This window comes from Notamacropus eugenii, chromosome 2 (assembly GCF_028372415.1).
Source record: "Notamacropus eugenii isolate mMacEug1 chromosome 2, mMacEug1.pri_v2, whole genome shotgun sequence".
Taxonomy (NCBI): domain Eukaryota; kingdom Metazoa; phylum Chordata; class Mammalia; order Diprotodontia; family Macropodidae; genus Notamacropus; species Notamacropus eugenii.
In genome coordinates, this window is record NC_092873.1 from 254,244,667 (window position 1) to 254,266,894 (window position 22,228).

At 37.2% G+C, this 22,228-nt stretch overlaps 1 protein-coding gene across 3 annotated transcripts in view; it reads left to right on the forward strand.

Annotated features, from left to right (window-relative positions):
• The window catches only part of SLC22A3 (solute carrier family 22 member 3), a 137,575-nt gene that overhangs the window by 96,826 nt on the left and 18,521 nt on the right, over positions 1-22,228 (forward strand). For all 3 annotated transcript variants that reach the window (XM_072637706.1, XM_072637705.1, XM_072637704.1), the window contains exons 6-7: positions 20,046-20,143; positions 20,274-20,488. In XM_072637706.1, the coding sequence (XP_072493807.1) occupies positions 20,046-20,143; positions 20,274-20,488 (313 nt within the window). The remainder of the gene's footprint in view (positions 1-20,045; positions 20,144-20,273; positions 20,489-22,228) is intronic.

Sequence of the window (22,228 nt, forward strand, 5' to 3'; positions counted from 1 at the left end):
TGGAAAAAATGTTTAAATTGTTTGACAAAGAACCCACCCCCCAAGCCAGGAAGAGCTGGGTTCAGGTCTTCTGATACATACTAGTTGGATGGTACTTATTAGGTCAGTGTTCCAGGCAGCTCTCTACAATTTCAAGTTGTAGAGATGGTGCCAGCCTGCATTGGTAGAGAGAATTTCCTCATCTGGAAGTTCCTTTTGCAATGAAATCACAGGTCCACTCCTATCCCTATCCCATATTGAAGAAAATTCATATCTGAACATATGCTTCTCCTGGGGTACCACATGTCTAGTAGACTAGTCAATGTAAGCTATTTCAAGTCCATTTTACAATATTGTCACAGGTGACTAACACAATAAATCAGATTACCCATAAAATGAGGGTACCATGCATATACTATCAGTCATCAACCTTGTAAATTTACTTTTGTGAAAAGTCCTCAAGGGATGCCCAGTTTCAGGATTCCTCAAGGACTTTAAACAATGATTTCCTTTCCTTTGCCTTCCCTACATTTCATATCCTCTTAATTTCTGCCTCATTTCTTTTAAGTTTTGCAGGGATGGGGGCTGTTTGCAATTTTCAGCTGAATATATCTTGTTAACTAACCTGATCTCTCATCTATGTTACTTTATTAGAACAAAAATTTATTTTTCCACATTATTAGTTGGGAAATACCTAAGATTAATGTATAGTTAATTATTCTGTTTGAAACATTTCAGAACATTTTACCTTGGGCATTGCTTGTATATAATTAAAAACTGAATCCTGGGGAATTTGGAAAACACTCTAATTGCAGGTTAGACTAGTCTAGCTGCTAACTATATCATTAAACATGTGTTTACAGAAACACAGTGAAGAAAGCCTTGTTGTCTGTTAGCTCAGTACAGTATTGCTTTACACAATTCTTTAGGCAGCTAGATGACATAATGGATAGGACACTGACCTTGGAATCAGAAAGACCTGATTTTAAATTCTGCCTCAAGTACTTTCTAGCTGTGTGACCCTGGGGTAAGTCACATAAGTCTTGTTTTCTCACCTGTAAAATGGGGGTGGGCATCTACCTCCCAAGTTCTTGTGAGGATTAAATGAGGCACTTGGCAAGCCTTAGCACACTATGTAAATGTTCGCTGTTCTTCGTGTTATTTAAAGTTTGGAGGTCAGATTGGTATACTTCTCCCTCTTTACTAACTACAACTATTACATTTGCTTCTTCATAACAATCTCCTGTTTATCTGCCACCCCTCTAGGAAATTCTGTGCTTGTAATCTTTAGGTAGTCTTCTACTGAACAATAACTGACTTTCTCCATATCTTTCATTACTTAGAATTAGTGAGCAAACTTTAGGTCCAAAACTGTAATAGTTAAATGACTCCCAATTCCATACCTTTTCAAAGACTAAATTGAAGGGACTTGATGTTTCTTTCTGACATTTTGAAGTCTTTGGCAAAGATTTTTGATAGCATGTATTTTTACCAAATATATTTTACCCTTTTCCACTATTGTCCTATGATACCTAATCAGGGCATGTAGATAACCTTAGGACTCAAGGGTCTAGTGGCTCAAAGTGTATCAGCATCTAGCAGGCCTAGAAGAAGCTTGAAATATGAACCTGTCAACAGACTGTCTTTGTTCAAGTACTGCACAAGTCTAAGTTCTGTGAAATGAGCCTTATCAAGAAAAAACTGGCCACCAGATGATATTCTGTGTAAATTTAATGAAAGAGACTCATGGTGCAATGGATCCATTTGGATCTTTGGAAAGGTTTCTTACCTTTCCTGGCTTGTATACAGCACCAGGCAGGGCAACTCAGTCAGACTGTGTGCGAACCTTGTTGTCTGTGGGGGCACCTATAACAATGATTCACTGATCACTGGGCATCTTGATGTGTTTTAGTTAACTGAATCTAAAAAATATGGAATGAAGCTAAAAGTCCTTGATATACAGAGGGAAGACAATATACAGTTATTTGGAGTATGTAGAAGAAATGAAAATACGGTGAATTCCAACATTATCTAATTTACTCTGAATTAACTTCTGATCTTTTTCATCTTCATGTTTTTCATATTAAAGCCTATCCATTCTGCTAAAGAAAACCTGTACTTAACTGCTTCTCCATCCAGGATATCGAGTTGTAGAATTATATTGAGTTCTTGATGGAGAGTATCATGAGGGGCATAATAGATTAGGCTTCAGAGCAATTTGCTGTGTGTGTTCAAGAGCTGTTGGGAATAATCACAGGAAGAGATTCAAAAAGACTCAGTCTGGTCCTGAAACAAGAAAACCCCAATGGCACAGTGGGATTGGTAATTCCTACCAGACAAGGGGAACTCGAGGTTTTTTCCTTTAATGCCAAGTGAACACCACAACTGAACAAGAGTTTTGCCTGCCTTATCAAAAGACAAACGTGTTGCTAATAGAGCATTGGCTAAATCTACCTTCTAGTAGAAGAAGGATGTCAGTAGAAGAAAGCAGTAGAAGGATCCCAGTGGACAGCAATCAAGTCACCTCCTGGGCACAGGGAAATGTAAAGGTAGTTAAAGTATCTGAAGACACTTCAGAGAAGCAACTTTTGGAAATGTTGACTGGAACTTGAAGTGGGAACACAATCCTCATATTTGGAAATATAATTGTGAATTTTAAATAGGTGTTTGGGAGGTGATTACTCATTTGAACTTCTCGGCAGGGGTTCCCCCCATAATAAAACTTTATTCTATACTATTGTGAACTGTCTAGAAATTTCCCTCCCTCCCCACCTACCTTCAGTGAGAAAACAAGCAATTCAATATAGGTCATACATGTGTAACAATGCAAAACACTTCCATAATATTTATGTTGTAAAAGACAAACCACATTTCCCTCTGTCCTATCCTACCTTTCATTTATTCCATTCTCTCTCTTGACCTGTCCTCCCACAATAGTGTTTGCTTCTGATTATCTCTTTCCCCAATTTGCTGTCCCTTTTATTATCTTCCCTCTCCTATCCATTTTTCCTTTGCCTTCCCGCAGGGTAAAATAGATTACAATATCCAATTGAGTGTATGTTGTTCCCTCCTTAAGCCAAATCCCATGAGAGTAAGGCTCAATTTCCTTTCATCTACCCCCTCTTCTCCTCCATTGTAGAAGTTCTTCCCTCTTGTATGTGAGATGGTTTGCTACATTGTATCTCTCCCTTTCTCTTAATCCTAGTACATTCCATTGAACAGTAAATTTTGCTTTTTTAGGTATTCTCCCTTCATATTCAGCTAACCCTGTGCCCTCTGTCTATGTGTATCTCTCTCTCTCTCTCTCTCTCTCTCTCTCTCTCTCTCTCTCTCTCTCTCTCTCTCTCTTCCTCTCTCTCTCTCTCTCTCTCTCTCTATCTATCTATCTATCTATCTGTCTATATCTATATCTATATCTATATATAGATAGCTTTAAAAAACAGAATTAGCCAAATGGGAAAGGAGGTTCAAAAGCTCACTGAAGAAAATAGTTCTTTAAAAATTATAATGGAGCAGAAGGAAATTAATGACTTTATGAAGAACCAAGAAACTATAAAAACAAAACCAAAAGAATGAAAAGATAAAAGACAATGTAAAATATCTCATTGGAAAAACAATTGACCTGGAAAATAGATCCAGAAGAGATAATTTTAAAATTATGGGACTACCTGAAAGCCATGATCAAAAAAAAAGCCTAGACATCATCTTTCATGAAATTATGAAGGAAAACTTCCCTGATATTCTGGAGCTAGAGGGTAAAATAAATATTGAAAGAATCCAACAATCACCTCCTGAAAGAGATCCCAAAAGAAAAACTCCTAGGAATGTTGTAGCCAAATTCCAGAGTTCCCAGGTCAAGGATAAAATATTGCAAGCAGCCAGAGAGAAGCAATTCAAGTATTGTAGAAATTAAATCAAGATAACACAAGATCTAGCAGCTTCTACATTGAAGGATCGAAGGGCTTTGCATATGATATTCCAGAAGTCAGAGGAACTAGGATTAGAACCAAGAATTACCTACCCAGAAAAACTGAGTATGATACTTCAGGGGAAAAAATGGTCATTCAATGAAATAGAGGACTTTGAGGCATTCTTGATGAAAAGACCAGAGCTGAATAGAAAATTTGACTTTCAAACACAAGAATCAAGGGAAACATGAAAAGGTAAACAGGAAAGAGAAATCATAAAGGACTTACTAAAGTTGAATTATTTACATTCCTACATCGAAAGATAATATTTGTAACTTTTGAAACTTTTCTCAGTATTTGGTAGTTCGAAGGAATATATATATACATATATATGTATATGTATATATATATACAAATAGATATTAATAGATATATAGATACAGACAGAGGGAACAGGGTGAGTTGAATAGAAAGGGATGATATCTAAAAAAATAAAATTAAGGGATGAGAGAGGAATATATTGGGAGGAGAAAGGGAGAAATTGGAGGAATGGGACAAATCACCTGTCATAAAAGAGGCAAAAAAAAGCTTTCTCAATGTAGAGGAAAAGAGGGGAGGTGAGAGGGAAAAAGTAAAGCTTACCTGAATCATATTTGCTTAAGGAGGGAGTAACATGTACACTCAATTTGGTATGAAAATCTATCTTACGGCACTCAAGATGCAGTAGGCAAGGAATATAGCAACCTTCTGTTTGATAAACCCAAGGACCCCAGCTTCTGGGATAAGAACTCATTGTTTGACAAAAATTGCTGGGAAAACTGGATAACAGTGTGGCGGAAATTAGGCATAGACCCATACCTGACACCGTACACAAGAATAAAGTCCAAATGGGTACATGATTTAGGTATAAAGATTGATACCATGAATAAACTGGAGAAGCAAGGAATAGTGTATTTATCAGATCTATGGAGAAGGGAAGAATTCTTTACTAAAGGAGAGATAGAAAGCATTATGAAATGCAAAATGGATAACTTTGATTACATTAAACTGAGAAGTTTTTGCACAACCAAACCCAATGCAACCAAAATCCGGAGGGATGTAGTAAATTGGGAAAGAATTTTTACAGCTAAGCTCGGGGATAAAGGCCTCATTTCTAGAATATATAGAGAACTGACTCAAATGTATAATCATACAAGTCATTCCCCAATTGATAAATGGTCAAAGGATATGAACAGGCAATTTTCAGAGGAAGAAATTAAAGCTATCTATAATCATATGAAAAAATGCTCTAAATCACTATTGATTAGAGAGATGCAAATCAAAACAACTCTGAGGTACCACATCACACCTATAAGATTGGCAAACATGACAGAACAAGAAAATGATAAATGCTGGAGAGGATGTGGGAGAGTTGGAACACTAATTCATTGTTGGTGGAGCTGCGAGCGCATCCAACCATTCTGGAGAGCAATTTGGAACTATGCCCAAAGGGCTACAAAAATGTGCATACCCTTTGACCCAGCAATATCGCTACTAGAACTATATCCCCAAGAGATCATAAAAATGGGAAAGGGTCCCACATGTACAAAAATATTTATAGCAGCACTCTATGTAGTTGCCAAAAACTGGAAGTCAAGGGGATGTCCATCAATTGGGGAATGGCTGAATAAATGATGGTATATAAATGTAATAGAGTACTATTGTGCCATAAGAAATGATGAACAAGAAGACTTCAGAGAGGCCTGGAAGGACTTATATGACCTGATGCTGAGTGAAAGGAGCAGAACCAGGAGAACTTTATGCACAGCAACAACCACAGTGTGTGAGAGTTTTTTCTGGTAGACTTAGATTTTTGTAATAACACAAGAACTTCTGAAAAAAAAAAAAAATCCCAATGGTGGACCTCAAGGCAAAATGCCTTCCACACTCAGAGAGAGAAATATGGAAGTCACTCACATAATGTAGCAGATCATGTTTGTGTATGTGTATCTGTTTGTGTATCATGTTCTGATTTGTTATACGGATTCTTTCATTTATCTTAGTCTGACTACACAGCATGACTATAGTGAAAATATACTCAATAGGAAAGTATATGTAGAATCTATACAGAATTGTATGCAGTCGTGGGGAGGGAGGGAGGTAGTGGGGGGTGGGTGGGGAGGGATAAAATCGCAATTGTATGGCAGTGATTGTTAAACATTAAAAAATAAAAAAATTAATTAGAAAAAAAAAAAGAAAATCTATCTTACACTACAGGAAAGTAGGGGAGAAGGGGATAAGTGGGGTATGGGGGATGATAGAAGGGAGGGCAAATGGGAAGAGGGAGTAAATACAACTAAACACTTTGGGGAGGGGCAAGGCCAAAAGAGAGAACAGAATAAATGGGGGACAGGATAGGATGGAGGGAAATATTTCACAACATGACTATTGTGAAAGTCTTTTGCATAACTACACATGTATAGCCTATATTGAATTGCTTGCCTTCTCTGTGGGAATGGGTTGGTTGGGAGGGAGGGAGGAAGGGAAGGAGGGAGAGAATCTGGTACTCAAAGTTTTAGGAACAAATGTTGAGAACTGTTTTTGCATGCAACTGGGAAATAAGAAATACAAGTAATGGAGTATAGAAATCTATCTTGCCCTACAAGAAAATAGAGATGGGGATAAGGGACAGGTGTGATAGAAGAGAGGGCAGATTGCGGGAAGGGGCAATCTTGCGGTGTCTTGTGGTGGGGAGAGGGGAGAGATGGGGAGAAAATTTGGAACTCAAAATCTTGTGGAAATGCATGTTGAAAACTAAAAATAAATTAATTAATTTTAAAAAAGTTACTCTTTGTTCTTCTGCTCTTTAAGTAGTATTTGATTTGTGAGATGTTAAGATTGCAAGTTTCTTAAGGGCAAGGATTGTCCTTTGCCTCTTATTGTACTCCCAATACTTAGCAAATGTCTGATCCATAGTGAACCCTGTTGTTATTTTTTTTGTTGTTGCTGTATCATTTCAGTCATTTCTGACTCTCCATGATCCCATTTGGGGTTTTCTTGGCAAAGATACTGGAGTGGTTTGCCATTTCCTTTACCAGCTCATTTTACAGATAAGGAAACTGAGATAAAGGTTAAATGACTTACCCAGGGTCACAGAGCTCAGTAAAAGTTTGAGGCTAGCACAGCAACAACCACAGTGTGTGAGAGTTTTTTCTGGTAGACTTAGATTTTTGTAATAACACAAGAACTTCTGAAAAAAAAAAAAATCCCAATGGTGGACCTCAAGGCAAAATGCCTTCCACACTCAGAGAGAGAAATATGGAAGTCACTCACATAATGTAGCAGATCATGTTTGTGTATGTGTATCTGTTTGTGTATCATGTTCTGATTTGTTATACGGATTCTTTCATTTATCTTAGTCTGACTACACAGCATGACTATAGTGAAAATATACTCAATAGGAAAGTATATGTAGAATCTATACAGAATTGTATGCAGTCGTGGGGAGGGAGGGGGGGAGGGGGGGTAGGTGGGGGGGATAAAATCGCAATTGTATGGCAGTGATTGTTAAACATTAAAAAAAAATAAATAAATAAAAAAAAAAAAGTTTGAGGCTAGATTTGCACTCAGGTTTTCCTAACTCCAGGCCAGACTCTCTGTCTACTGTAGCACCTAGCTGTCCCAAACTTAATAAATGTTTATTGAATTAATGAATAATGGAATGCTGCCCCACATGTTAGTTTCTTTACATGAGTCTTAATGCACCTGATTAAACATCCTATGTACCACAGCATATATATTTTGTTTTTACATTCAGTGTTTTGTCTTACTACAGCTGATTAAACATCCTAGGTACCAGAGCATGTATATTTTGTTTTTACATTCAATGTTTTGAAACACTGTTATTTCAAATAATGAAGACTTGTTAATACTCTCAACTTTCTTCTTGTGAAGATTTTTATCACTGCATTTAACTATATTAGTGGAAGAAATAAAGCATTATACTTAATTTATGTACTTTTTCCCTCTAAAAGTTATTAAGTTATTAAGTTATCAGAGTCATTTGTATTGGATTTTAAAGCTTAAGAATTGTGTGGACCTGTCACCATGGTAAATGGTAAATTCAGCTTGGTAAATTCTTACTTTTTTTTTTAAAAAATGTTCACACACATGACCTATGCTTCCCACAGCTGTAGCTGGTTAACCTTAGCTAATATCCAGGCTGCTCTTTGGATCCCCCATGGGACCCTTTGGATAAACGCGCTTTTTGCTGTTCTAGGCAACATGCCCAGGCAACATCCCAGAGTGTGGGATGTGGGAGGGAATCTTTCCACCCAGGCTCAAAACTAATGGCACCAAATTTCTTCTCTCCATGATGTCTTAACAAAAGGACTGGCTGAGGGCCCAAAATAGTCCACATAACTTGTATTACCAAAGGAAAAACACCAAACCATTTAAATAGGCATGAAGTTCTCATACTGATGTTAATGTGAGCATTTCTATTCTACTAAGTCACTTACATGTTGAATACTGGAAGTACACTTTTGGAGTAAAGTGAGGTGAACTTTTCTAAGGAACTAAAAAAGTCTCTTGGTCAAGTCTTGTTCCAGTATAGTTTGCACTAGCTGAGTTCTGTTGTCCTTTCAAATTCAAAGGTATTATGAATCTGTGATTTATATAGGAGACTTCAGTAAAACCATCTCCATTTTATGATGCCAGGACACTTCTAGGGGGTTTTCTGGAAAACAGTGCTATCATGCATGCATAGGATGTCATTGGAAATTGAACTTCAGGGAAAGCAATCTAATTCTGCTGAGGACATTAATGTCTTTTTCTTTACCTATCTGAGGTCACTGATAAGTGCTTGAAAGGCCTCTTGAGGATATGACTTTGAAAGAGATTAATAGCATCTGAAAGAGAAAAACGTCTCCCATTTCACTCTCAAATAGTATGTGACTCGGGGTAGCTAGGTGGTGCAGTGAATAGAGTACCAGTGCAGGAGTCAGGAGAACCTGAGTTCAAATCTCACCTCAGACACTTGACACTCACTAGCTGTGTGACCTTGAGCAAGTCACTTAACCCCAATTGCCTCATTGTGGGTCATCTCCAGTCATCCTGATGAATATCTGGTCACTGGATTCAGATGCTCTGGAGGAGAAGTGAGGCTGGTGACCTGCACATCCCTCCTTCACACAAAACAAAGTCAAGTGCAAGTCATGTCATCATTTCTCTGATGGCATGGTCTTCTTCAGCAAAGAAAGATGAACACACAGAGTATGTGACTCACAGAGGAGCATGATAGATTATTATTAGGCAGATCACTGCCTAAAGAAGTCTCCAATAAGGACTATGTGTTATTTTTTTTTGTATCTTAGTGCCTAGCACTGGGTTATTCATAAAATAGGTTCCTAATAATGATTTCTTGAACAAATGAATGAATGATAATATTAGTCTCTGTCAAATTAATTTCATTTTTATTCACCACTATCTTCTTTATTGTCCCTAGAATATTCTGGTTATGGGAAAAGCAACCCTTTGAGTACCCATGTTTTTCCAACTATCAATAATTAATGTATCTATTGATATGTTGGTGAAAAGTGACACATTTTTATATGGATGCTGCCTACCAATCCAAAAGATTCAGGTTTTAAATATTTCTCACTTTAGAAATCCAAATGTAAAATATAGGATGAGAGAAGACAATTCTTTGCACAAAAAGATTGACAGATTACCTTAAAAGCAGCTCCCTTCATACAATAATATATTTGTTCACAGATTTTTCATTTAATATTCTATACTCCTTTATGTGCTTATATTGTAGTTGGCATTAAATTTGTCTGTATACATGTCTAATCATTCTTACTAGATTGTAAACCCCTTTAGGGCAGGGACCATTTCTTCATTGACTACTGTAGCATATTGTGAATGGTGTTTATTGAATAAATGAATGGGTGAATCAGTCAATTACTAACAGAGAGTAAGGGTCAGTTTCCTCAATAGGAAGATGAGGGCTCGGACTAGATAGCTAAGGTCCCTTCCAATTCCCTATAAATCTATTACCTATACAATTCTGTTCATTAGTTGTCAGCATGGAAGGAGTATACCTTAGTAGACCCCAACCCCAACCCTCATTTCTGCAGCTGGTCTACCTCCAGTTGCTCCCTCCTGCCTCCTGAACGAGCTGCCCTGGACCATTCTTCTGCTTGCTCCTGCTTGGTGTGAAACACCCCACTCTGGGCCTCTTGAGACACAGTATCATCAACTGCCACAAGTCTGGGCTTTGAGGGAGAACTTTGAACATTTTAGTAACCTGTCCCCAGTGACCTCTCTTCAGTCTGCTTTTCCCGAATTCATTCACCAGTGGTTAGCATATACTTCATATTATTCTTATTGTATATCTTGCTGATATACAAACCCTGTTTGCCGTCCCCAACTGCCTGTTTTCTTGTTCTTAACCCCATAAACCCCACACACATGCCCCCCAAAAAGTCCCTCTCCAGACATGCCTTCTCCTCCCACAGTACTCTCTGGAGTGACTCATCTTCAATTAAACTTTATTTCATCATAAATATCCTCCTTTTTCCTTTCCTTCCATCTTCTGTCACTCACTGAAGCCTGGCTCCCTCCTGATAACATCGCATCCAGTACTAACTGCACTTTTATTATTTATACCCTGACTCACAGATTACAATGAGAGAAGTGTAATAACTCCCTGCTCCACATTGTCACTTCCCAGTTATCCTGCCTCCACTACGAAGGAGTCTCTCCTCCTCTGAGCTTCATGCTGTCCAAAACTATCACCCAGTGTAGATTCTGTTAGTCATTATCTTTTGTGCTATCTCCCACCCACGACACATTATCTCCCCTTGCTCAATAAGTTCAATACCTGGCTCAGTCTTTCTAACCCAATTCCTGCCCTCATTCTAGAAGATTTCAACATACATATTATTGTTCCCTCAGCTACTCTAATTTCCCAATTCCTCAATCAACTCAGTTCCCATGGCCTGTTCTTCCATTCTACCTGAACTACAGAGAGATCATTATATCCTTAAGTTTGCCATCACTTGGAAGTGTTAACCATTTCTCCGTTCATGAACTCCAGATTTCCTTTATCTGAGCAAAATTTTTGTCATTTCATTTTGCCCTGGGCCTTAAACCCCAACCCTGTTTTTTGTCCTCACCTTGACCATTAATCCTTCCATTCCTCAGCTCTTTCCCAGGCCATCATCCCTGCACTGGCTACACTTTCCCTTTATCGAGACCTTGTTGAAGTAGTTCAACCACGTTCAAATCCCTTTCTCCTCTTTTCTATTGCCAGTCATGCTTTGCTAAACTCTAACCTTGGATTACTACAATCATCTGCTTCCTTCTATCCTATTCACATTCCACTGAGTGAAACTAGAGAAAAATCAGTAACCATGCTGATCAGGTCTACCACAGATTTATGCTATATAGTCTCAGTTGAATCCTGACCGCAGTAAGGTGATGCTTTTACTATACTCCAATCAGTTCATTATCCCACTCATCATACTGATTTTTCCAAACCTTTGCATCTCTCCTCAGTCCTTCCAAGGCTCTCCTCACTCCCCGCAACTCTCCCAGCTAAAAACCTTGCGTCATATTTCACTGAAAACATTGAAGCCATTAGCTAAGAGCTCCACCTTCTCCTTCTTCATCTCACATTTCTTATTTGCCTTTATCTATCTCCTTCTTCACATCTCACATGAAAAAGTGGCCCTTATCTTTGTCAAAGAAAATAATAGATAAACATAGATACAAATATTCACACACACACACATATACTGATATCTAGCTATATGTCTCTGCATGTATATAAGTATGTTTATATATGTATGAATATATACACACAGAGCCTCTCTTCCTATTCTGTGTCCCTTAAAAAAATTAAACCTAATCACTAGATGCTACCATTCCCAGCAGCTATTGTCGAATATTTCTCCTGTTTGTTTAATTTTATACATTTAAAAGCATTATTCTGAGAAAGGGTCCTTGTGCATCACCACACTATTAAAGAGAAGGGGGTCATAGCCCTAAAAGGGTCTAGGATAAAGGTCTCTTGTGGCTTATTTTCTCTACAAAGACAGAAGGCTTAAAAATACAGATTGTAAATAAAGGTTATCAAAATGCCTTCGATGGCCAGGCCATCTGTTTATTGGCAAACTGGAGGGTAGATTCCTAGCCATTTGAATCTGTCATAACCAGTTATGCATGGGTTTCCCTCCCTTCCACCTTCACCTCACTTTCTCTAACAAAAAACAACTCTCGATGTAATTTGAATGATCTTATCTTTAGCTAGTAAACCACTGCTTGAAATGATAACTAATGAGAAAAACTTCAAGTAGCAGAGAAACATTTGGTAACAGGCCATATTGCATGTGGCAGTAAAACAGAGGGGAGAAACAGAAACTAAAGCTAATTCACCATTATTCCAGGAGAGAACAAAGATTGGTGTCATGAAAATCTAAAGAGGAAGGAGAATCTAGGAGAGGAGAGTGATGGATAATGTTAAAGGCTACAGAGAGGTCAAGAAGGAGGAGAACTGAGAATAGATCATTAGATTTGGTAATCAAGACATTAGTAACTTTGGAGAGAGCAGTTTGGTTGAATAATGAGGTAGGAAGTCAAACTACAAAGAGTTTAAAAAAGAATGAATGGGAAGGAAATGGAGGCACCAATTATACATGGTCTTCTCAAGGAATTTAGTCATAAAAGAGAGAAGAGTTATAGGACAGTAAGTAGCAGGAATGGACACATTAATTGAAAGATTTTTGAAGGTGAGAGAGAGATGGATATGATTGTAGGTAGTAAGAAAGCAGCCAGTAGGCAGGGAGATATATGAAGATTAGTGGGAAAAGGTATGATAGAACATTCTGCTAGAGAAATCAGATGGAACAAGATCACTTGTGCACATAAAGAGGAACTGTAACAAAATTATATTAATGTAATGTATTATATATAATATGCATAGCACATAATACATATATGTAAATATTATGTAAATTTCCTGGGCAAGGAAAGGGGCCATCTCTTTATGTAAGGGAGAGATGAAGGAGTAGATGATGGCAGAAGGCATCTGAAACAGCCCCCAATTGGTGAAGCTTGGCATGATCAATTCTATTCAACCAGTCCCTTAAAGGAAGAGGAGGTGAAAAGTGTTCCTCACCCAGATTCCCTTCCATAGTGACTTCTGTTGGATTTCACTACTATAAGGTGGTTTCATGCTAGGCAAATTAGAATCAGTAAACAAGCATTTATTAAGTATCTAGTATGTGCCAGGCACTGTGCTACTAGCTGGGGATTAAAAGAAAAATAAAAACAAAAATAGTCCCTGCTCTCAGGGAGTTCACAGTCTAATAAGAGAGACAAAACACTAATAATTATGTCCAAACAAGATTATATAAGCTAAAGCTAAGTTGAGGAAAATTTCATAGGGAAGGCAGAAGATTCAGGAAGACTGGGAAAGTTTCTTTGTAGAAGGTGAGACTTTATCTGAAATGTGAAGGAATTCAAGAGACCCAGATAAGAAAGGAGAGAGTTCCAGGCATCGGGTAGAATGAACAAAAAGATACAAAGTCAGGACATGGAGTATTGTGTCCAAGGAATAGCAAGGATACCAGTGTCACTGGATTGCAGAGTATTTAGAGGGAAAAAGATGCAAGAAGATGGGGTCTGTAACGTGAGGACACTTTTGCTGTTATTTTCTCTTTTTATTACTTTGGAAGAGTAAGTTTGGCTGTCAAGAAAGAGTTTAAAATAGTGACTTCAAATTTTTATGTCAAAATGAAACCATATTTGTACAAAGTTTTTGCTTAGAATACTATCCAATCAACAAAATTGTAGTAACTCTGTGGTCTTTCTGTAAGACTGGATTAGATTCAGGTTAAAGATCCTGATTGAGAAAGCAGGATTGAGTTCTATATTTTAGCGGAGCTTATTCATGGTACCATTCATGGTAACAACTCTCAGTTCATTCTTTCCTTTCTCACAGTCTCTGTTCTCACATGGCATATGGTCAGAAAATATCAAGTGTCCCCAAAGTCAGTTCATTTTTAAGCTCCTAAAGCTTACTAAGACTTTGAGAACATGCTGTATTTGTTTGTGGTATATAAATAAACAAGCCAAGGGTGTTTTCAAGCTTTCCATAAACAATTCATTGAAAGGTTATAGTAATAAACCAGACTTCAGTGAAATACTATGCTAGTAGCCAAATGTTATGCCTAGGGACTTTATTCTCCCAGATAAATAAAAAGGTCACTTCGAAGACATTATCAGGGAAGCATGTACAGAAATTCTAAACAATGTTAAATTAATCAGAGGAACAGTGAATAAAATTTTCCAGTATAGCGTAGATTACCTTGTTTGGGGGAAGAAAACCAAAACCAAAAGCTTTGGTAGAGTTAAAGGACAAGTGAGTTGAGCAGGCAACATCATTGTCTCACGACAGTGAGTGAAATGAGTGAGCAACCCTAGGGATACTCTTCTGGGTTTTTTAAAAGGGGGACGTGATTTCATCAGCACAGGGAGGTTCTGAGGAATGTCCTCTTCAATGCAGATCAGCCTCTCCTTTTTAACTTGGAGTCTTAAAGCCAGGGGCCTTGAGACGTTGAGCAATTTGCCCAGGGTTATTCTGCCAGGAGACAGGACTGGAGCTCAGGTTTTCCTGGTTCCAAGGCTAGATCTCAATCCACTATACCATGATGCCTCTTACTTTCCAAAACTTTCACCAATCATAGTAACCGGTAATGAGCCTCAAAAAGGTAAAATGTTATTAATCTAATTTCTTCAGTTTTTCCAAAATCAGCATGGCCCTTTGGGTCTTGAAATCCATTTACAGGTGTGATAAAATGTAAAAACAAGTTTTACATCTAGTATAGGGTTTCTGCTCCTTTAAAAAAAATACTGTACAATGACCTTGCTAAGGCTAATTACATTTTTGCAACTCTATATTTCTCCCTTGTGCTTGTATCCCCAGTGCCTAGCACAAAGTCGGCACTTAATAAATAATTATTAATTAGTTGATTAACTTTGCTGCAAAAGGCATTCTAGAATTCTCAGATGGATTTATATCCTCATCAACAATGCCAATTGCAACCCATCTGTGCCTTCCCATCCAATATGACTTTTGTCTAGGTCTTCTCATAAATTTTCCCCAATGGGTCCACCCAACTTTCTAAAGTTCTGCTGATATTTTGAGGGTTCTAATGCAGAAAGCAACTAGATGCCTTAGTGGACAGGATGCCTGGCCTGAAGTCAAGAAGACCTGAATTGAAATTTGGCCTCAGATACTGTGTGACCCTGGCAAGTCACTTCACCTTGTTTGCCTCAGTTTCCTCATCTGAAAATTTAGCTGGAGAAGGGAATGTCAAAACACTCTGGTACTTTGCCAAAAAAAAACCCAAATGAGGTCATGAAAAGTCAGACACAACTAAACATGGCTGGACAATAAAAAAGTGCAAAACTCTGCCTACCCATGTCATCCATTATTCTCTCCATATGGCATTTTGTCTTCCTATTATACAATTCTTTGATGACGTCTTGTACCCCTATTCTTCTCTGGTATTTCTCATTGGCTACGTCACAGGTTCTTCACACCCACCATGGCCCTCTCCATTGACCTCAGTGTGATGTTCATTTTTTTACTTCTTTGGAAGCAGTTGTATTTTATGTCTTGCTGCTTTTTACCATATATGACATCAAGACATAACTTATTTAAAAAACAACAACAATGCAGCAACCACATGAGATTGCCCAAGCCTTTTATGAGTTCATCCAGACCTAGTTAATTTATCCTTAGTCTCTAAGATCTGTGGATATTTTTTTTGAAAAATGAAGATAGATAGATTGATAAATAGAAAGAGAGATCATGAGAATAGCATCACAGTGATGTATCTTTTCTAAATCAAAGACCAGCTGGATTTATTCTTTAAATATAACAGAATAGTAACTTGCCCTAGATCAACCAAAGTCATCTATCTCGTGGCCTCTTATTTATCTATTTATATATATATGTATATATATATTTATTAGATATATATAAATCTAATATTAATTTATATTATATAATATATAATCTAATATCTAATATATAGATATATAAATAGATGTATTTATCTAATATATATGTGTATGTATATATATATGTTACATAATATATAGTAATATATTACATCTAAATATCATGTTTATATAGTTATGCTCATCTAATACATAGCTCCTCATCCCTTGAGGATGAAGACTGTCTTACATATCTTTGTAAGACAAAAGTTTAGCTCAGTATTTTGCAAGTAGTTAGAATTCAATAAATGTTTGCTGATGTTGACCAACACTAAAAATGTTATCTATACTAACAAAACTAATTAGAGTATTGAAGTAATTATGTCATTCAATCCAAAAATTCTTCCCCACACTTATCTTTGTGACCCTAAATATTCAGCTATTTATGGACAATGTCCTGACCTGAATTTTCCATACACTGTCTCCACTTTATTTGGCCAGTGGAGGTCTGATCTAAGAGTCTAGATGCTTTTCATCGTTCATTGAGGCCAACAGAAACACTTGTCAACACAATTGTGCTAAAAATTTTGCAGTTCTCTCCATTAAGTGGTGTATCTCATGGTTCAGTGGAAAGAACATTGAATTAGTATCCATGGGACTTGAGTGTGAATACCAGTTCTACTACTTACTTCCTGTACAAATTTGCAAAGTCACTTAATCTCTCTGTACTACTATTTCCTTATCTGTAAAATGGGAAGGTTGAACTGGATGATTTCTATAGTTATGATTCTAGAACTCTCTCTCTCTCTCTCTCTCTCTCTCTCTCTCTCTCTCTTCCTCTTTCTCTTTCTCTTTCCCCCTACCTCTACCCCAGCCATGGAACTTTTCTTTTTTTAACACAACATCTGCTACCTAGTAGTTGTGGTCAAAAATCATTGTGTCAGTATGGTACATACAGTGGGGAAAGCACTGAATTTGGAGTCAGAAGACCTGGGTTTAAATCCCACCTTGGTTACTTATTACCTATGACTTTGGGCAAATTTGGAAAGTTGTTTAACCTCGCTGGCCTTCAATTTCCTCATTTTTAAAAGAATGATATTGAATTAGATGATGTCTTTTGAAGTCCCTTCCAATACTAAATCTATCATCCTATGATCTCTTCATAGAATAACTCAATTATCCATAGATCTGACCAAGCAAAAGCCAGATCCAATGAAGTCAATAGTCAATAAACAATCAATAAGCATTTATTTATTAATTACCCATTGTACTCAATGCTAGGGATACAAATACAAAAAGGAGAGATAGTCCCTGCCCTCAAAGCACTTATAATCTATAAGAGAAAGATAACAAACCAACAAAAATGCTGAAAAGGGGGTGGGAAGAAGGTACCTAGTATGGGGGTATAATGGAGAACCCAAAGAACACCAAAATAAATTCAGCCAATGGAAACTGAGGTGAAGTAGGAAGTTGCTTAATTATTATGTCAATGCTAAGTTTATTTAGACAACTTATTATAGACAATGTGGATAATTTAACCCAGAGTGGTCTGTATCTGGAAGTATGTAATAACTGTTTTGTTTTATGGGGTAGAGGTGGATACTGGACCTTGTTATCTTACACAAGATGGATGTGTAGCCACTTACTGACAGATTTCACTATTGATTGGTATAGAAGCTTTAACCTGCTTTATTTCCTGTCTGGACAGGTCTGTCCCTCCTTAGGTAGCCTTATGGCCCCACACACTTAAGTGCTGGACTTAGTGGGCACACCATATTGGTTTTAGCCCTACTGTAGCTCTGATCTGCTAAACTCCAATAGTCCAAAAGTCTTCCCCTTCCCCAGTAGCAGCGATTATAGGCATGAGCCACTATATTCATCCAGTGGGTTTTGAATTAAAGAGAAGTAGTTCAGTGCCTTTAATGTTTCCAAACTTCTGACAGATGTTAACCTTCAGGATTTTGGAATGAGAAACAGGAATTCTCAAGAATTCCTCAAGTCTTAAGTTATTCTGTATTTTTCCTAACATATTGGCATGTTTTAAAATAATAATTGACCAGAATTATAAACAGTAAATCAGTTTTTTAATAAAAGTTTCAGAGGTTTTCTGTAAAAAATGTATGATATTAAATGCAGGATGTATTATTACTATGAATCAGTATTCTGTGTTGATGATTTAAAGCTTATCTGGCAATGAGCTGACTGATTTCTTTTATCTTTCATAAAATATTTCTAACGTTTTTAATACTCTTTATTCATTATTATGGATATCTTAACTGTTTAAATAATATTGTCAAGATAACAAACATGGGTGCTGGGAGGATAGTGATGCTATCAAGAGAAATGGGAGAGTTTAGAGGAGAATGGATTTGGAGAAAAGTTTGAATATGTTAAGGTTCAGGTGCCAATTGTGAATCAAGATGGAGACAAATGTCCTGCAGACATCAGTAATGTGGGACTGACAGATTAGTGTCAGATTTATACATTTGGGAGTCCAAAATCATAGAGGTGATATTTGTACCATTGGGGGCTGATGATATTTATGGTGGAGAAATGGGGAGACAGAGAAGAAAAGGAAGCAAGACATGACCTTGGAGAATGCCCATGCTTGGCAAACAGAAAGAGGAGTGATCAACAAAGAGTAAGAAGATATGATCCTAAAAGAAAAAAAACCAAAAAGAGTGGATTGATGAATCATTTAAAAAACAAGCAAAAGTGAGCAAAAGGAAGTTCAGAATAGGACACAGATACCCCATTTAATCATGTTAAATCTGAAATATAAACAAACTAGTTATACATAGTGGAGATCTGTGATTTCATATAGTCCTCGTTTCCATATATGAAAATATTCATGTTTGTTGTTATTCATGTTTGCTTGTCAATTTCATAGTAAAAGGGAAATTTTTCAAAGAAAGGAAACTATTGTAAAGCTAAGAGGAGAACCAAAAGATAGTAGTAACATGGAGATGAATGGGAGAGAGAGAATTTGAGAAAAGAGAGTGGACAGTATCAGAAGCTACAGAGAGGTCACATAGAATGAGAAGAGAGAAAAGACCATTGGATCCAGCAGTTAGGAAATATTTTTAACCTGGGAAGGAGCTTTAGTCAAGTGGGAGAATCAGAATTCAGAATGTCAGGGATTGAAACATAAGTGGATTCTATTGGGGTGTGGGCAGTCTTTTTGTGTAAGGCTACCTTCCATCTCCAAGGGTAGTTGGATCATAGCGAAGGAAAAAAAAAAGCAAGGAAGAAGAAGGAAGGAGGGAAGAAGGAAAGAAGGAAAGAAAGAAAGAGAAAGGAAGGAAGGAAAGAAGGAGAGCCACCATATTCATCCAATGGGTTTCAAATTAAAGAGAAGTAGTTCAGTCCCTTTAGTGTTTCCAAATTTTTGATACGTTAATCTTCAAGATTCTGGAATGAGAAACAGGGATTCTCAAGAATTCCTCATCCTAAATTATTCTCTGAAGGAAGGAAGGAAGGAAGGAAGGAAGAAAGGAAGGAAGGAAGGAAGGAAGGAAGGAAGGAAGGAAGGAAGGAAGGAAGGAAGGAAGGGGGGAAAGTGCATGAGAGGCAAGTGGGTGGGTAAGAAAATGGAGGCAAGTCTTTTTCACTTTAGTGAGCCACCTTATATACTCATCATTAAAATGAAAGAGTTGAATTAGATGCTGTCTCAGGTCTCTTCCAGATCTTTATTTCTGATTCAATCAATTACTCTTAATTCCTGCCTCTGAATTTAACTTGATTCCTTTTATTTCCCGGAAGAAAATACAATGTTGGGGCCTACATCCTTTATTTATTTCTACATTCATCTTTTTGGTTTCAAAAGTGTAATATATTTAGTTAACTTGTGAATGGTAAATCTGCCACATTTCTTTCTCTGTTCACTCATAGTTACTGTGGATAATAGTGGCAGGATTTCATTCTCAACAGAGTAATAACCTTTTGATTTGGTCCATGTATCATGGACAGAAGACTAAGTCTGAAGTTAATAACTTTGTTCCCAGTTTGTAAAATAATATGTGATAGTTGGCTAAAGACCCTGGATAAGTCTCATAGGGTCAATGACCCAGCTGCCTTGAATTTTATTAATGACAAATCTCTAGCTTCTAAAATCGAGGCGTTTGTTGCTGTGTACTACTTTCGAAATCTACTTTTTCCCTTTAGATCACTGTTACAGATGAGGAGGTTAGTAATCCATCCTTTTTAGATCTGGTGAGGACTCCCCAAATGAGGAAATGCACACTTATTCTAATGTTTGCTTGGTAAGTTGCAATTGCATTGAATTTTAAAAAGCCTTAAGTGTGTTCATTTTACAAAGACCCCTTGCCTTCACCTCTGATTGAAGCTCATCACTCATGTGTTTCGCTCTGGTTTTTCTTGATGTTATTCCAGGTTCACAAGTGCAGTGGTTTACCAAGGACTTGTCATGCGCCTGGGAATCATAGGTGGAAACCTCTATATAGATTTTTTTATCTCAGGAGTTGTGGAATTGCCAGGAGCTCTTCTGATTTTACTAACAATTGAGCGTATTGGACGACGCCTTCCCTTTGCAGCCAGCAATATAGTAGCTGGAGTTGCATGTCTTATTACGGCATTCTTACCAGAAGGTAACAATTTTTCCAGAATTTATCAATGATCAGAATTCGTAGGACCCTATGACAAAACAAGCAGATATTGATGATGTAATAGCTGCTTTGGATTATAGGATCATAAATTTAGACTTGGAAAGAATTTTAGTGATTGTATGATCCAACCCCCTCATTTTACAGATGAGAGGACCCAAAGAGAGCCATTGTAGTAAGGATTTGAACATGGGTTTGAACCTAGGTATTCTAACTTCAAATGCAATATTCTTTCAGGCTGTGTGATCAATGATATTACTTGTCTTCCCTGACTTAAAGTTGGCTAAGTATATGCTTGTTGATAAAAGAAATAGCTGTTGTGAATTAATAATCAACCTTTAGTATTTGCAACTGAATCCTCCTATTAATTTTGCTTAACAGAGCTTGCTTTGAAATTCTTCTAGGCATTGACATATTGAAACATCAGCGTAATGAGCTGGAAGAAAAAGTATCTTTAAACCAAAAGAAATCCCTGCTCTAGAGGAAGATGCAAAATAAGAGATTAATCATTTTGTTATTGTAGGGAAGGTGTGAAACCAGTGAAATTACAAATTGGATTCAGTTCTGCTTTAGGTTCATGGAGTTTGTCAAGCAAGTATGAGTGTAACAGAAGAAGAGATGATGGGCAACCAGGTGGCCAGGGTTCAATGGTAGAATGTGAAATATGGCCAACTAGATAAAGCAGGCCACGTGACATATTTATCAATCAGGCCAAAGCAGCTCCATGGAGGGCCCCAGAAGCATAGTAGCAGGCAGGAAAAACATGGGAAATTGGATGGGATGATGTAAGTATTAAGTAGCCTCTTGACAGAGTCAGTTCCAAGAGCATCTTCAGAGGAATATTCATTAGCTAACTTTCAGTCCAGTAAAACAAACATTTATGGTCAAAAAAGATTCTAGGCACATACAAAAAAATTTTTTTGCCTGTATTCTAGCCCCAAATTGGCTAGTTTTACATTAGCCCATATTCCTGAGCCCTGACTGAAATTCAAAAAATAAAAGAATCCTGTTTATTTGTATTATTTTGTCATTTTGATCCTGATTTACTAAAGATAATTCAAAAACCAGCACAAATTTTTATATTATATTTGTATTATATATTGTAAATACATATTTATATTTCTACCTGGGAAATTTACCTTTCACTTTCAGAAAAATATAAAAAGCAAAATAAAATGTACATATTAGGCATTTTCATTAACTTTAGTAAGATTGTCCTGGTTTCCAGTTTGTTTGATGGTTTGGGGAGGATGGGGAGAGATGATTCCAGACTTGCAATTTATCAGTGTTGAGAGATTTCCAAGGAGGAGACTTCTTCTGCTAATGCTGGGCCCTTCCATGATGTGCACTCCACCCAGCTTTCATTCAGATTCACATGCAGATGTCACTTTCAGATGAATTACAAAGTTGGGGTCATTTTTATTCCTACATTCATTTTAACAACAGCAATAATATGACAGCTAGTACTTACATTGTGTTTTACATATGTTATCTCATGTGATCAGTTACCTTATAATAACTGAGGTGCCTGGACAAATTTCCCCTTCCATCTCAACATCCCACTTCTCTATATTCTTTGAAGTAGTTTAATGTGGACACAGTCATTTTTTTCAGCCCAAGCACTAAATTCTTCAGGACTGCTGTGGTGACTGTCATGGCTTCTCAAAGTTTCCCATTTTCACTCTGAGGGCTTTGAAAGTCCCATTTGATTGTAACATTCCATAT